Here is a 16,435-nt window from a genome sequence, read left to right on the forward strand (position 1 = left end):
GATATAGTATGCCTATATCTAAACCTATCTGGACACATATAAACCTGTGAGCCACTCCTATGGCAGGCCTTAACAATCCTGAAGGCAGAGTGCGTGGTTTAATGTGAGAGTGTGCTCTAGCATGAGCTGAGCCTGTCTGCAGCTGTCGGGACCAATTCCCTTAGCTGTTCCGGGATAATGCCAAACCATATACTATTAAGTGCATTATAATCCTCGCGGTTATATGTCAACTTTGGTTTGGCTTTATCAAAACATGTCGTGTAAGGTGTCATACGAATTGGAATACTACCCCCTCGCCAGTTCTGGCGACGGGGGTAGCATTCCACCCCTCTAGAGGGGACGACATGTTACTTTTGCTAAAACGCGGTTGATTTTTAAAAGAGCCTCAGATCCACAAAATGGATGCTTCTGCCACAGACACATGTCTGACCTCCTGCTGCTGACCGAAACTCAGCAGAGGAGGCCTGGACAAAGGCTTTCCTGTCGCAGGGAGGTGTTACACCACCCCAGACAGGAGATAGTGGATTGTAGCAGGGAGGTTTGAAAGAAACCAGACAGTGCCTGGGGAGCACAAGGCTTCCCCTTGCATAATCCGGTCAAACCGGTTCTGGGGCACACCAGCCCCAGCTCCAGTGTGACCTGGACAAAGGAAAGCGACCACTGTGCCCTCGGCCTGGTTGCCCCCACGCTCACTGCCTGCTGCCTGCCTCCTACCAGCTGCCTACCTGCTGCCTGCTGACGCCTCCAGCCCGGCGCCCCAGCCGCCGCAGGGCCGCCCGCCTCGATCGCCGATCCAGCCGGCGCCCCAGCCGCCGCAGGGCCGCCCGACTCGATTTTCGTGCCGGTTTTTGCCGCGACCCCGCCCCCCCGCCTGCTGATAGGACCACGCGCTCCCCGCCTCCCAGCTGACCCGCCCTGCAGGCTCCCTTCTTAAGGGGACCCCGACCCAGGTTCTGCAGCGACCACTGTGCCCTCGGCCTGGTGGCCCCGACACTCACTGCCTGCTGCCTGCCTCCTACCAGCTGCCTACCTGCTGCCTGCTGACGCCTCCAGCCCGGCGCCCCAGCCGCCGCAGGGCCGCCCGCCTCGATCGCCGATCCAGCCCGGCGCCCCAGCCGCCGCAGGGCCGCCCGACTCGATTTTCGCGCCGGTTTTTGCCGCGACCCTGCCCCCCCGCCTGCTGATAGGACCACGCGCTCCCCGCCTCCCAGCTGACCCGCCCTCCAGGCTCCCTTCTTATGACGCCCCCTCAGCGACCACGCAGCGGAGGCGCGCTGGACCACGCCCAGTGCCAGGACCCCTGGCCCCCGCAGGTCCCAGCCCACCCGCCGGACGTACGACGCCGCCACCCTCATCGCACTCAACGACGGACGAGTCCCGGGATGCTACCGTACCACCCCGAGACGCTCCCACGGACCATTCTGCTGCACCGCCTGCAAGTTCACCTGCATCCGGACCTGCCCCGCTCCAGCACCCGCCAAGCTGAACACCAGCAGCAACCACCTCAAGTGCATCCTGCTCAACACCCGCTCAGTCCACAGACACGCCATCGAACTCTGGAACCTCATCGACACCACTGCTCCTGACGTTGCCTTCCTCACGGAGACCTGGATGAACGCCTCTTCAGCGCCCGACATCGCCATCGCCATCCCAGAGGGCTACAAGATCACCCAGAGGGACCGCACCGCCAACCAGATAGGAGGAGGCATCGCCATCATCCACAGGGACACCATCCGCATCACGACCTACACCGACGACATCCTGACTACCGCCGAACACCTACACTTCCAGATCCACACCGACCCGAAGACCACCTTCAGAGGCACCCTGATCTACCGACCCCCGGGACCACGCACACAATTCAGCGAGGACATCGCCGACTTCGTCAGCCCGCATGCCCTCCCCTCCGCTGACTACATCCTCCTGGGGGACCTCAACTTCCACCTGGAGAACAACAACGACCGCAACACCACCACCCTGCTCGACAACCTCGCCAACCTCGGACTCAAGCAACTGGTGACCATCCCCCACCCACCTCGCCGGACACACACTCGACGCCGTCTTCTCATCCAGCAAAGACATCGCCTTCAGCCACGCCACAGGACTCCACTGGACGGACCACAGCTGCGTCCACTTCACCTTCAAAAGAACGACGACCCACCACCCCCAGCAACAGGTCGCCCGCAGAAGCTGGAGCAAGATCACAGCCGACCAGCTCGCCGCTTCCCTGAGCCAGCACCCTCCCGCCAGCTCAGCGAACCCCAGCCAGGCCGCCGACAACCTCACGAAGTGGATCAACAACTGCGCGGACGAACTCGCCCCACTGAGGACCCCGCCCAGCAGACCCGGCAGCAAGAAGGCCCCATGGTTCACCGACGAACTCAAGAGCTCCAAGAAGAACTGCCGAGCCCTCGAGAAAGCCTGGAGAAGGGAGCCAACACCGGACAACATGACCACCCTCAAGCTTGCCACCCGGAAGCACCACCAACTGATCCGCGACACCAAGAAAACTGCATTCAAGGACCGGCTGAATAACAACGCACACAGCAGCAAGGAACTCTTCAACATCGTGAAAGAGCTCTCCAACCCCAACGCCGGAAACAACGACATCACCCCATCGCAAGAACTCTGCAACTCCCTCGCCTCCTACTTCCACAACAAGATCGCGGACATACACAACAGCTTCAACACCCAACCGACGAACGCCACGTCCAACTCGACCGAACCACCACCCCCCACCACCACCCTCCGCGCCTGGACCCCGATCTGCACCGAAGAAACCGTCCGCATGATGAACTCCATCCACTCCGGATCTCCGACCGACCCCTGCCCTCACCACGTCTTCAACAAAGCCGACGCCGTCATCGCACCCCACCTTTGGGACATCATCAACACCTCCTTCACCACCGCCACCTTCCCTGAGAGCTGGAAGCATGCCGAACTCAGCGCTCTACTCAAGAAACCAACAGCGGACCCCACCGAACTCAAGAATTACCGCCCCATCTCGCTGCTCCCGTTCCCAGCCAAAGTCATCGAGAAGACCGTCAACAAGCAACTGGCCGCCTTCCTCGAGACGAACGGATCCCTCGACCCCTCACAGTCTGGCTTCCGAGCCAACCACAGCACCGAGACCGCCCTCATCGCTGCCACCGATGACATCCGAACCCTGATGTACAACGGAGAAACAGCGGCCCTCATCCTACTAGACCTCTCCGCGGCCTTCGACACCGTCTGCCACCGCACCCTAGTGCAGCGCCTCAGCAACGTCGGAATCCAGGAGAAGGCACTGGAATGGATCATCTCCTTCCTCGACGGAAGAACACAGAGAGTCCGTCTACCACCGTACAAGTCAGAGGCCACCGAAGTCATCTGCGGCGTCCCTCAAGGATCCTCGCTGAGCCCAACCCTCTTCAACGTCTACATGAGCCCCCTCGCAGCCATCGCACGCCAACACAACCTCAACATCATCTCCTACGCCGACGATACCCAGCTGATCCTCTCCCTGACCAACGACCCCACCGCCGCCAGAGCCAACCTTCACGAAGGAATGAAAGAGGTAGCCGAGTGGATGTCGACCAGCCGCCTGAAGCTGAACTCGGACAAGACGGAAGTCCTCGTCCTGGGATCCTCGCCCTCCGCCTGGGACGACTCCTGGTGGCCCCCCGCCCTGGGCACCACACCCAAACCGACAGACCACGCACGCAACCTGGGCTTCATCCTGGACTCCTCCCTCTCCATGACCAAGCAAGTCAACGCCGTCTCCTCGTCATGCTTCAACACCCTGCGCATGCTACGGAAGATCTTCCGGTGGATCCCCACCGAGACCAGGAAGACTGTCACCCAGGCACTCGTCACCAGCCGACTGGACTACGGCAACGCCCTCTACGCTGGAACCACCGCCAAGCTCCAGAAGAGACTCCAACGGATCCAGAACGCCTCAGCCAGACTCATCCTCGACTTCCCACGACACAGCCACATCTCCGGACACCTAAGAGACCTGCACTGGCTCCCGGTCAACAAGAGAATCACCTTCCGTCTCCTTACCCACGCACACAAAGCTCTTCACGATCAAGGCCCGAGCTACCTCAACAACCGCATCAACTTCTACGCTCCCAAACGACACCTCCGATCAGCCAGTCACGCCCTCGCCGCCGTCCCCCGCATCCGAAGAACGACAACAGGAGGAAGGTCCTTCTCATACCAGGCCGCCAAGACCTGGAACTCCCTCCCGACCGACCTGCGCCTGACCCAAGACCACCTCGCCTTCAGGAAGAAGCTCAAGACCTGGCTGTTCGGGAAGTAGCAGCAACCCCCCCCCCCCCCCCCCCAGCGCCTTGAGACCCTCCGGGTAAGTAGAGCGCTCTATAAATGCCTATGATTGATTGATTGATTGAAAGGGGGTGTAACCGCCCCCCTTCCTGGTCCCACTCATAGGGAGGGGCCTAGCAGGAGATCCACCCCTCAGATTGTAATAAGAGTGGGAGCAGTGCCCTAGCACAGCAGATCATCCTGAAATCACCTTTAAACTAAGAAGACAACTGGACTTCGACATTCTGATGAACAGAAGACTGAAGAGCATCTCCCTTGTGGCCTAGGAGGGGCCACCCTGTGAACACAGGCACCACCCAGCACCTCAACATCTGCTTTGCCGCCGCCTCCCGCCGGAGCCCGAGTGCAGAGCCTGACAAGACCCAGCTTCCCAGACTTCTCACAGCCCGATCAACAGTCCCTGCAAAGAAGGGACCCGTGGAGGCACCGAGAGACGTGGGACCGGACATCTTGGAAGACCCCCGAGACGCTGACAGTGCAGCACCCTCGGCACCCTCGGCTCTGTGCTTTGGGGTTTGAGAAGCGCCACAACCAAGCAGCATTTGCACCAAAGATCAGTCCTCCAGCATCTCCACGATCTGCGTGGGGCCCTTTTGTTTTGTGCCACTTGACTCGCCATCTCGGCCACTTGCCACGTGGTCAGCGGCCATCTTGGTGACGAAACCTATGATGTGAACTGTGGGTCTGGTTGCTCAAGACCTGCCCTCGCTCCTGTAGAAAGGAGTACCCGCTCTGACCTTGCTGGTCCGAGTAATAAGCCTTTTTCATTTTCTGCGTGGCTTGCATTAGCCAAGGCTTGTTTGCTTCAATCGAGTTGCCAACACCGCCATCAGCTAGAGCCTTTGTGGGACAGCTCGTGATCGACTCCTGGACGTCCTTGACCTCTTCGTGTCCACGTGGCTGCAGAGAGAAGCAACACCTCATCAACTGTTTGCACCCGACTTTGCCTGGTTCCAATCTGGTTCCACAGTGGTCACTGGTCAGTGACTTTGAACATTGTCCCCTCTGCTTTCAGGTCTTCACCACTTCAGATCCACCCTTGGATCACACCGGACACGTCTGCTTCCCATCGCCTGCAGCATCTTCAGCTCCAAGCACCAAGAGCCTGCGTGTCAAAACCCGACGCCACTTCGACCCTGTGCACCCACTTCCTGTGGGTGAGGTAACATTGCAATGCCGGTGTTCCTACACTGGTCCACACCTCTAGGGTCTGTGTCTTAAGTTTTGTTCCTCTAGGTTCAGCGGAAGTATCTTTAAACTAACTTTGTGTAACTTTTACGCACCATTGACATTACATTGGTGCAAGCCGCACTTTACGTGCTCCACCCGAATCCCACGGGCTTCTCCCGACTTCAGCACTGCTAGTCCTGACTGCTCCCAGCGATTCTCTAGGCCCTAGGCCTAACCATTGTTCGATTGGTATCTCTTATACCATTTTTTTAGTATATGGTTTGAGTGGCCACCCGCCCTCATCCATAATTGTGCAACTTTATATGTTATACTGTGCTTTTGATTTAACGCTTGTGCCCCTTTGCTCATAAAGAGTACAGGGGATTAATTTAGAAATAAACACATATATTTTTATAATATATACTTGTGTGGTGTCCTTTCATTTGGTATTACAGGATTGTATGTGGTAAAACAGCTCGCTTAACACGACCTCTTAAGTTAAGCCTTTAAGGCTGCTTAGTCCATGCTACCCCTAGGATAGCTTGTCTAACAAGGTTGACTTACAACCAGACACCATAAGGGATTGTTTGGACTGATACAAGGCGATTCCAGAATTGGAAACACCACATATCAGGCCAACTTCTCACAAAAGCGCTCCGATACCCCTGGGTCAAGTCAGCGCTATAAAAATCTTCATAAATAAATAAAATAAGTGTTTTACTTTCACCTCGTTTTTTCCTCTTTTCATATGAGCTGCATATTGCAGCACACGTAGAACGAGGACAACGCCCCCATGGAGGTATTTTTTGCAGGAAGGAGTCCCTTCCTGCACAAAAACGATCCTGCCAATAACACAAAACAAGGGTACCTGTGTTGGCGCCAGGTACCAAACTGTGCGTCAGCGCTGGCTGAAAGGGAAGGAACTCACTATATCTCGTGGGTATGGCGCATTCCTGCCTTTTTGATTTGGTGTAGGGCAGTGCAGCAAAAAGACTTGCAGCTCTTCCCTACGCCAAATCTTTGTAAATGAGGCCTTAGTGCCAGAAAGTGTTATTGGAATTCAAACCAAGGATTACGCCTCACCACTTTTAAAGGTCACCAGCTGCCACTATTCTCACCTAATTAAACTCTGCAGCATAAAGTTTTTGAATGTTAATATCAAAATACCAAAAAATTTAAAGATGTGGTGGGGAGCAAAAGAAAGACTTCTGGTGAGCACAGACTGTGCTAGCATTATTGAAATAATTCAAAGCAGTGGTGTGAAGGAAATGCAGCCTTTCCTAAGAGGTTCAAGTTGGGATTCATATGTATCAGGGGCTAAGAAAGTATTGTTCCAGAATGTTCTTGCTTTCTCCCCACAGCCATTTCTAGAAGAAAGACGAGGCGGCCGCCCCCGCTCCACGGTCCACTCCTATCGCCCCTCTTCCGTGGTCTCCTCCGGCTCACGCAGCTCCCTGGGGTCACAAGCAGAGAGGTGAGTAGGTGGTCAACGGCCATCTCCTATCAGTATTCAGAGGCAACCAAAGGGCGAAGATGCAATGCCAGCTCTTTCAATAGATTAATAAGCAGCGTTTGTGCCATGTCCACATTGTCTACCTACCTGGCATTGCTGGGAGTCAACTTAATTAAACTATATTCAAAGTTTTTTTAATGTTTTCATGGGGTCTTCAGCCACATCTAAATGTCTTGAGAATACATGTAATTCTCGTTTCTCGCGGTTCCTGTGCACACCGGCTCTCACCTTTGGTAGACGAGGCCTCCTTTCACATCATAACAATACTAGGACCCCACACCTTGATCAACATTAAGGCCCACATGCATCAATATCGGCTTTTGCGATTTCTAAATTGCGAAAAATAGCGATTCGCAATTTAGAAATCGCAAAAGCCTATGCATGATTATTTTTTCATTTTTTATGCAATTCGGTAAAAATCGCTATTTTTACCGAATCGCATAAAAAATGCGATTTTCAAATTGCGAATTCGCAATTCCCATTCATTCCTATGGGCCAAAATGCCCATAGGAATGAATGGGAATTGTGAATTCGCAATTTGAAATCGCAATTCATCAATCCATTTGAAGGGTGGAGAGGGGGGTCTAAATGACCCCCCCATGCACCCCTGAAATGTATTTTTCGCATCATGTTGCACACACACATGTCCTAAGGACATGTGTGTCCGTAACATGAATGTTTTAAAAATGCATTTTCTGCGTTTTTTACACTTTTTGCAAATTTACCGAGTGGTTCAACCACTCGGTAAATTTATCCCTCTAATTGCGAATTCGCAATTTAAAAAGTAATCATGCATTGCTTTTAAGAAATCGCAATTTTGCGATTTCTTAGAAGCAATCGCAATTTTAGAAATCGCAAAAATGTTGCGATTTCAAAAATTGCTTGATGCATCCAAAAAAGCATTTTTGGAATCGCAAACGGACGATTTTAAGGAATCGCACCGTTTGCGACTCCAAAAATGCTTAATGCATTTGATAGATTTTTTAAATAATACTGCATCCAAGTATTAGAGAGGTTACCTGTTTCAATCTAATGGTAACAAAGTTACCAGTCTCAAACTCTAGCGAAAGCTTTGTCTAAATTGTAAATATTTTACATTAACCATGGCATAGAACAAAGGTTTCCATATTTTCAAAGGCGGTTTTTAGACGTTCTTAGCCTCAGTGCAGTATTTTTCGTACTTCAGACAATTTTCATCTTTCACTTTATTTACTTGTAAAGCTCAGAAAAGGCCAGAACAAATCAAGATTGTAACCATGATAGAAATAAAACAAAAACAAACAAAACATTTTGGTACAGGAAACATGGGAAACAAACATTGGCAAAGGCCTTAGGTGTGGATTGGGCTGCCCTCCTTTTGGCTTTAACAATGCTTGTTTTTTTGTCATGGCTTTTGTGAAACTTTATTTTTAGGGGAGCTGCTAGGCTTACATCAACATATAAAAAAAAATACTAGAAAATAAAAAAAGATTTTTTTTGGTCTCAAAAAACACACATTGTCTTAGAAGTCTTGGTACTAAAGGGAACTGTTTTTGTGTGTGAATGTGCTCTATTCAACAGAGCGGATTGCCATCACTCACAGAGAAGTTAGCCAATGGCTGAAGTGGGCCGACCCATTGCCTCATTCTGTATGCTGTAGTGAACAATAATGGGGCTACCCTGTGTCCCTCAGAACCTGGGTATGGATATATAAGCATAAACAATGGTTCTGTCGGGTTTACCAACTATTTCTTATGAAAATGTTTAGTGTTTATACGCTATTCTCTATAGTCTTCAAACATTCATATCTCGGCTGTCTTGACGCATGGAACACATTGCAAATAGTAACACATGTGACACAAATTGTTGAGTACTATATTGTTTTATATAAATTCAATCCTTTATCTATATTCACACATTTGTAAACAAGGCTGTCAGCACGAGGTGAAGCTTTAGGTGATGTGTGATCAAGTGACATTTGTGCTCAATGATAGAATTTAGTGCGCAATATATACAGCCTGATTAAAATATGTACCTGGGAAAAGGAGGCCTGAATATTAGGGAAAACACAATGACTCTGTTGCTTTATACAGATTAATTAGTCTTCTGCTTGCAGAGTCTTGGTCAATCTGGACATGTGAGATCGTTGACGTTTCAACCCAATCTATGCTCTATTAACCCCTTGTGTGCTTGTGACGGAACCGCTCCGTCACAAGCCACGGGTGAGCTGTGCTTGTGACGGAACGGTTCCGTCACGGCCTGCTCGGCGCGCCTGCGCGGCGCGTTCCATTGAGCGGGCGCGTTCGTGACGGAACCGTTCCGTCACAAGCACAGCTCACCCGCGTGCCATGACGGAGCGGTTCCTTCACAAGCACGTGACCACCGCGCGGCCGCCCTACGCCCTTAGCGCTGCGGCAGAATAGCCGCCGCAGCGAAGGGGTTAAGTAGTCAATATATTTGAAAGCAACAAGGGCACCCAATCAAGTCAGCAAGGGACCTTGGGAGTTGACTCTTTTTAAACAACAGTGGTCCCTTACAAGCAAAAGAATACATTTAAATAAATATAGTTGTTTCTATATTAGTGTGACATGTCCAGCCGGACAGAGGTCAAATAATTAGTTTAGAGTAGTAGCGACAAATTCATCAACAATTTACAAAGTGGGGCACAGGCCAGCCTGTACCCTACTAAAACAAGCACAAAGAGTGAAACACAAAGGGCTTTTAGGCAAAAGCTTACAGTTCTGTAAATATCACAATTTCAATAGTAGAACAGAGAATTTCAGACACCTTTACATGTTAAACGACACATGGTACATAAATGTATAAGGTGTGCAATTAAGGTCGACGGCATTTATCGATCCCACTACATAGTTATCGGGATCATCATCAGGACATTTAGTAAATGCCTGAACGATACAAGCCTCATTTGCCGTGACTGAGCCAGTGTGGAGAGGGCTCATGAGCCGGTGACTTGCAACAAACAAAGTTGTTATGAAGCGTCAGTTCAATTAGTAAACAATACAGTGATCGCTTCAAATTTAAGCAAAATAGCCGAGATTTCCAAAGAGTGTCGGTCCCTCACGATGGAGTCCACTCCATTGGCTATTTTGCTTAAATTTGAAGCGATCACTCGTATTGTTTACTAATTGAACTGACGCTTCATATTGGACTCCGACTCTGTCCTGAATAAAATATTTATAAAATATCAGAGGTCGGGGCGTGTGTGCATCCCAGCCCGGGGCGTGTGTGCATGGCAGCCCCCGGAGGGGGTGGGGCTGTTCTACGTCAACTACTAAAAAATATCGAATCCTGAATATCCACAACAAAAATGTTGTCAAGGTGATTATGTGTAGGAAAATAAATGTACACACTGTGTACCTACCCAATGGTATAGGTCACATGGAAGGAGGCTCCCCACAATGAGGTGGACCCACCCTACATACTGGCCTGGGACCCAGATCTGGGTCCCAGGCCCCTCTGTGCCCTGGTGATGGAGGTGAGGATAGTAGGTGATGGAGTGATCAATAACGCCTGTCCTTGTTTCAGTGCCGCAGAGCCTCCGCTCCCCAAGAAGTCCGTGTCGCGCTCCCAGGAGCGCATGCTCGAGGCCGAAGAGAAGAAGAGCGACAAGAAGGAAAACCGGAGCAGCGGCCTCTTTAGTAGCCGCAAGCAGGACCAGCGAGTGTCCGTCTCCGACGACCTCAAGGTATGTAAACTGCAAACCTGTCAACTCACACGGTCCCACAGTGTGGCACACGATACCTGTTCCCTTCACACGGTCTCCCGTTGAGGAGCCGATACCACACGTGGCTGAAAACCACTGTAATTAGTGGGTTTGCCACTCATTTCCGAGGCTTTGAACTGCTGACGGCGGCTAAGGGGTGCAAAGACCCAGAGGTGCAACTAGAGCCAAATTTCGGGGGAGCTAATAAAAATGTCGGGGGGCTGATTCTTCCAGTAATATGCAGAGACACAACAAAGCCTCATTAACAAGCAAATGGTCTTTGACCTGTGATGTACTCAGGTGCCGCTGTGTCTGTGCCTGGGAACCTGTCTCAGCCGGGCTGACACACAAGACAGGGGGAGGGGCTGAAGCCATTTTAGCCTGCAAAGACCCCAGCTTCAGCAAGTTTTTTCTATGATTTTGAAGGAGGGTGATGGGGGCGGGGTGGAGGCAAAAGTGCCTCTCATGTGCTTCGGTGGCACGAAACCACACCCCTCTAATGCCGGCCCCCCTTCTCACACAGTGAAACTTCTGTCTTAGTTGGCAGGTATGAAACTGACGGATGGGGCGGGTAGGTCCTAGCCATTGAACTGTGCACTACTGAAGAAATTAGGCTTGGTAATTGCATATGCACATGACATGTTTAGATACCAATAACATAAAGATAACTTGTATTTGTAAAGTGCATGTTCACCTTTTAGGCCATCTTGGTGCTAAAAACACGTTTGTTGTTCCTATCAACCTTGGAAGGATGAAAGGCTGAGTGGACTCACTGGGATTTGACCGTCAGACTATGTAGTCACGCACTCTTGAGTGGTTACCTTAACCCACATAGCCATCAGACCCCAAAAAGTTTCCTTTGCTGCCAACAGGTGTCCCCTGCCCCAGAGATTAATTTACATTTCTATATCATGTGTGTGTGGGTGCGCGTGCATGTGTGTGTGTAGGGCTTTACGTGGGCTAGGTCCCGCTGGTTCCCAGATCCAGCAGTAATTAAAAATAGACATTTAATCAGGTTGCTATAGATCCTTATAATGATGTCCTTAACTTTACTGACAAAAATGACTGGAAAAAACGCTAAGGTGATCTATTTCAACAAAGAAGTTCCTGATTACATTTCACACATTTTGCTTTATCTTGAACTCCCTAGGAGTGTTTTTTTTTCATCAATGTGTTTATTTTTCTCTTGCCACATACAAATCTTGGATAGTGCTTACTTTGAATTGAGTCGCTGCCACAGACGACATCCGAACGCTACTGGACAACGGAGAAACAGTTGCCCTCATCCTACTCGACCTCTCGGCCGCCTTCGACACAGTCTGTCACAGCACCCTCATCCAACGCTTCAACAACGTCGGAATACAAGGAAAAGCTCTGGACTGGATCATCTCGTTCCTCGTTGGAAGAACCCAGAGAGTCCGCCTCCCCCCATTCAAATCAGAGGCCACCGAAGTCATCCACAAGGTTCATCACTCAGCCCCACCCTTTTCAACGTTTACATGAGTCCCCTCACATCCATCGCACGACAACACAACCTCAACATCATCTCCTACGCAGACGACACCCAAATGATCCTCTCCCTCACCAAAGACCCAAACACCGCTAAAACCAATCTACACGAAGGAATGAAAGAAGTAGCCGAATGGATGAAGAACAGCCGTTTAAAACTAAACTCGGACAAAGCGGAAGTTCTCATCTTAGGATCATCGCCCTCTGCCTGGGACGACTCATGGTGGCCACCGGCCCTGGGCACAGCACCCATACCTACAGATCATGCACGTAACCTGGGCTTCATCCTCCCTCTCGATGACCAGACAAGTCAACGCTGTCTCATCTTCATGCTTCAACATCCTTCGCATGCTCAAAAAATCTTCCGTTGGATCCCCACTGAAACAAGAAAGACAGTCACCCACGCTCTGGTCACTAGCCGACTGGATTATGGAAATACCCTCTACGCCGGAACCACAGCCAAACTACAGAAAAAACTCCAACGCATCCAAAACACTTCAGTCAGACTCATATTAGACATCCCCCGTCAAGCACACATTTCCGGTCACCTGAAAGACCTCCACTGGCTCCTCGTCAACAAGAGAACAACATTCCGCCTCCTCACCCACGCACACAAGGCCCTCTACGACCTAGGACCCGAATGCCTCAACACACGACTGTCCTTTTACACACCCACCCGCCAACTACGATCATCCAATCTAGCCCTCGCCGCAATTCCGCGCATCCATAGGTCCCCTATTTAGCGGCCAAAACTTGGAATTCTCTCCCCACTCACCTACGCCTTACACAGAACCACCTCTCCTTCAGAAAACAACAAAAAACCTGGCTATTTGATAAGTAATGCACACTCCCTCCCTCAAGCGCCTTGAGACCCTCTGGGTGAGTAGTGCGCTATACAAATATCTGAACTTGAACTTGAAGTAGGTGTCTGTGTGAATTCAGGCTGTGTCTGGCTGTCTAACAAGGGCCACAATGGAAAGGTCTGGAGCTGAGGCTGAAGGCACTGCAAGTTTCTTACAATCCCCGTCAGTGGGTCATGTTCTTACAGTCTTTGGCCTCTCTGCTGATCACACAGAACAACGGTGTGTGAAGGAGCTACACAGCTGTCAAAATACAGACAGTGCAAAAGTAAAAGACAGGGCAGTGCTTTGGGGATGAGTGGGTGATTGTGCGTGCAGGGGGCGATGAAGGGGATGCACGTGTGGTGTTGTGGACTCTGGGCCCTCATGCTAAGGACACGATGGCACACACACAGTGAGTACAGTAGTAGAACGGGCACATGGCACGTGCCCTCAGGCCCTTTCATTGGCAGGGTCACCTGACTGGTGACGTCTGTGATGGGTGGGTTTAATGCGTGGTTACATCACACTCCTGAACACTAGAACGTGTCCAGCAGCCCACTACAGCAAGGAAGCATATGAAGGAGAGAGTGTAAAAGGAGTGAAAGGAGGGCGCTGAAAAGGAATGAGACGAGGTGTGACGTGCACATGGAGGATTTTACAAACGTGGGGAGAAAAGGGCTGCAGGTGCATTTCACATGGACTCAGAGGAGTGTCTTCGGGGCGCGTTTGTTATTGTAGGATGGGTCTATGGTGAACCCTCAGAGATGCCCCAAAGTACTGGAGAACTGGTCAGGTGATACTGTTTTTATTTATTTATTTATTTATGCGTTTTTATATAGCGCGGACTTTACCGAAGGTGTCAGAGCGCTTCACAATAGGAACGTTAAGGATACATGAGGAGAAAATTACAAGTGAACAAATTACAAAAGCAAACGTTAAGTTACATGAGGTGAAAGTGACAATTGTGAGCAAACAAAATACAAGAGGTAGCAAACGGTACATTACAGGAGGAAAAAAGTGACGTGTGTGCAAGTTAAAAAGGTGTACAAAGTATAATTAGAGGTATAGTACTGCAATAAATGGCAGACACTCAAACACAAGAACAAACGTTACGTAGGCAATGGTGGCACTTGTGCAAGTATCTAAAGCTAACAAAATGTAGGAGGTAGCAAACAGTGTGTCACAAGAGAAAAGTGACGTGTGCATGTTACAAAAGAGTATCAGACACAGGTAGAAGGATAATACTGCAATAAATGGCAGACACTCAAACCACAAGAACACACTGGGAAGGCACTTCCATAGTCATGGAGAATAGAATTTCCTATAATGGAAGGTCTTCCTTCAGATAATAGAGAGGGCGAGCATTATATTTCGAAGTGTCTTTGAAAGAGGAGAAATTGAGATCAGTTTTGAAGGCCTCGGAGGAGGAGGTGGTCCGGAGCTGAGGCGGAAGTGAGTTCCAGATTCTCACTGCGTTGCCTGAAAAGGATTGGGCCATTGTTCTTTCCTTCTTTAAAGTGGGAGGTTCAAGCAGCAGATTTTCCGCATTACGTGATGGTCTAGAGCCTTCAGAGAGTTTCAGTTTATTTGCCAGGTAGCGAGGAGAGGAGGAGTGCAAGGCTTTGTGGGTGATACAGGCAGTCTTGTAGATTGATCTTGCCTCGATGGCAGTACAGTAGTCCAGTCTGGAGAGGACCAGCGATTGGACAAGGGTTTTAAGGTCTTGCTCCGGGAAGAAGCGACAAATTCCCCAAAGAAGGCGCAGTTGGTATCGAGCAGACTTTGCAACGGAATTGATGTGGGGGATTAGATTGAGTTTTTTGTAGAGTATGACACCAAGGGATTTTGCGCTGTTGACAATGATGGGTTTCTTTTTAAGTAGATTCATCTGATCCATCCATGATTGAACCGGGGGAGGAGAAAGGGAGGAGGAGAGGAGGAGGAATTCCGTTTTGGAGGGATTCAGAATCAGTTGATGAGTTGACATCCAGTTTTGAATGGAGTCGAGAGTAGAGCTTAGGACGGAGAGATCGTGAGTGGAGGCAACCTTGAGGTAGAATTGAGTGTCGTCTGCATAGAGATGATAGTGAATCCCGGATTTACTTATTTCCCAGTGGTTCTAAGTAGAGATTGAACAATCTGGGTGCAAGTATAGAGCCTCGAGGAACACCTTGACCTACTGCCACAGGAGATGAAAGACTGTTCGCTATTTTGATCATTTGGGATCTATCAGAGAGGAAGGAGGCAAAACATTTAAGCACAGTGCCCTCCATGCCCATTCTCTGTTGAAGAGAGTTGAGGAGGGTGTTGTGATTGACAGTGTCAGAGGCTGCAGAAAGGTCAAGGAGAATTAGAAGACAGGACCCCCCTGAGTCGAGAATCTGCAGCGCGCCATCAATCACTTGCATTAGGGCTGTTTCAGTGCTGCAGTTTTGGATGAAGCCGGACTGACAATTGCCAAGAAGATCATCGTCGTTGATAGACGATAGAGTTGTTTCGCTACACATCTTTCTGTGATCTTCGCAAGAAAGGGTAGGATAGTGATGGGGCGGAAGTTGTTGAGGTCTTTCGCATCAGCAGTGAGTTTTTTAAGCAGAGGGGTGACCTGCCCAGTTTTGAAGGAGACAGGGAGGGAGCCTTGACAAAGGGAGAGATTGACCAGAGTGGTCCAATAGGAAAGAGAATGGGTGTAGAAGTCAATGGCAATGGCACTGGGGATGGGGTCAAGAGAATAGTTGGAGGGCTTTGTTTCGGGGATGCACTTGAGGAGGGCATCTTCAGAGATGGGGTCAAAGTTCTGCCAAATGGCTGAGGATTTGAGCTCGTCAACATCTAGGTTCGGATCTAGCCTTGGAAGTGACAGCAAAGCTGATTCACAGAGGGAACAAACGTCAATATTTTTGTGGGTTACTTTACATAATTTAAGCCACGCCTTCATTCTGTAGGCCATACCTATTGGCTAGGATCCCTAGTAGGCATCTTAGGTCACGACTCTTTCAGAGACCCCCTGCGCCACTATTTTCATCGCACTCAAAGGTGTGAATGGGAGGGGTGCGTGTGTGTGTGCGTGTATGGCACGCATGGGGTGTAAGTGTGTTTGCATGTGGTGTGTATCTGTTTCATGTAGCATGTGAAGGTTTGGACCGTTGCTGTGGTCAGAATGTGGCAGCTCCCTGCTGTGTTATGGACAGCACAGCGCATCACTGGGTCATTTCTGTGCCCATCCCCCCTTTCTGCTGTGGCCTGCTAAGGTCCCCCTGTCCCCTTCACCAAAGAAGGTGAGGTTGTAGTGTCATCTGGTTGCAGTGATGTGTTTCACGGCTGGTGGAGGTCAGCATTAGCACAACCAAGACCCTTACCCCCATACAT

The 16,435-nt window shown here is 50.3% G+C and overlaps 1 protein-coding gene across 1 annotated transcript in view; it reads left to right on the plus strand.

Annotated features, from left to right (window-relative positions):
- LOC147725648 (dedicator of cytokinesis protein 2-like) overlaps positions 1–16,435 on the plus strand; it is a 1,712,066-nt gene that overhangs the window by 1,674,805 nt on the left and 20,826 nt on the right. The window contains exons 52-53 of the mRNA XM_086964476.1: positions 6,861–6,973; positions 10,538–10,697. Coding sequence (XP_086820602.1) covers positions 6,861–6,973; positions 10,538–10,697 — 273 coding nt within the window. The remainder of the gene's footprint in view (positions 1–6,860; positions 6,974–10,537; positions 10,698–16,435) is intronic.

The sequence above is a fragment of the Lissotriton vulgaris genome, chromosome 3_2, assembly GCF_964263255.1.
Source record: "Lissotriton vulgaris chromosome 3_2, aLisVul1.2, whole genome shotgun sequence".
Classification (NCBI taxonomy): Eukaryota; Metazoa; Chordata; class Amphibia; order Caudata; family Salamandridae; genus Lissotriton; species Lissotriton vulgaris.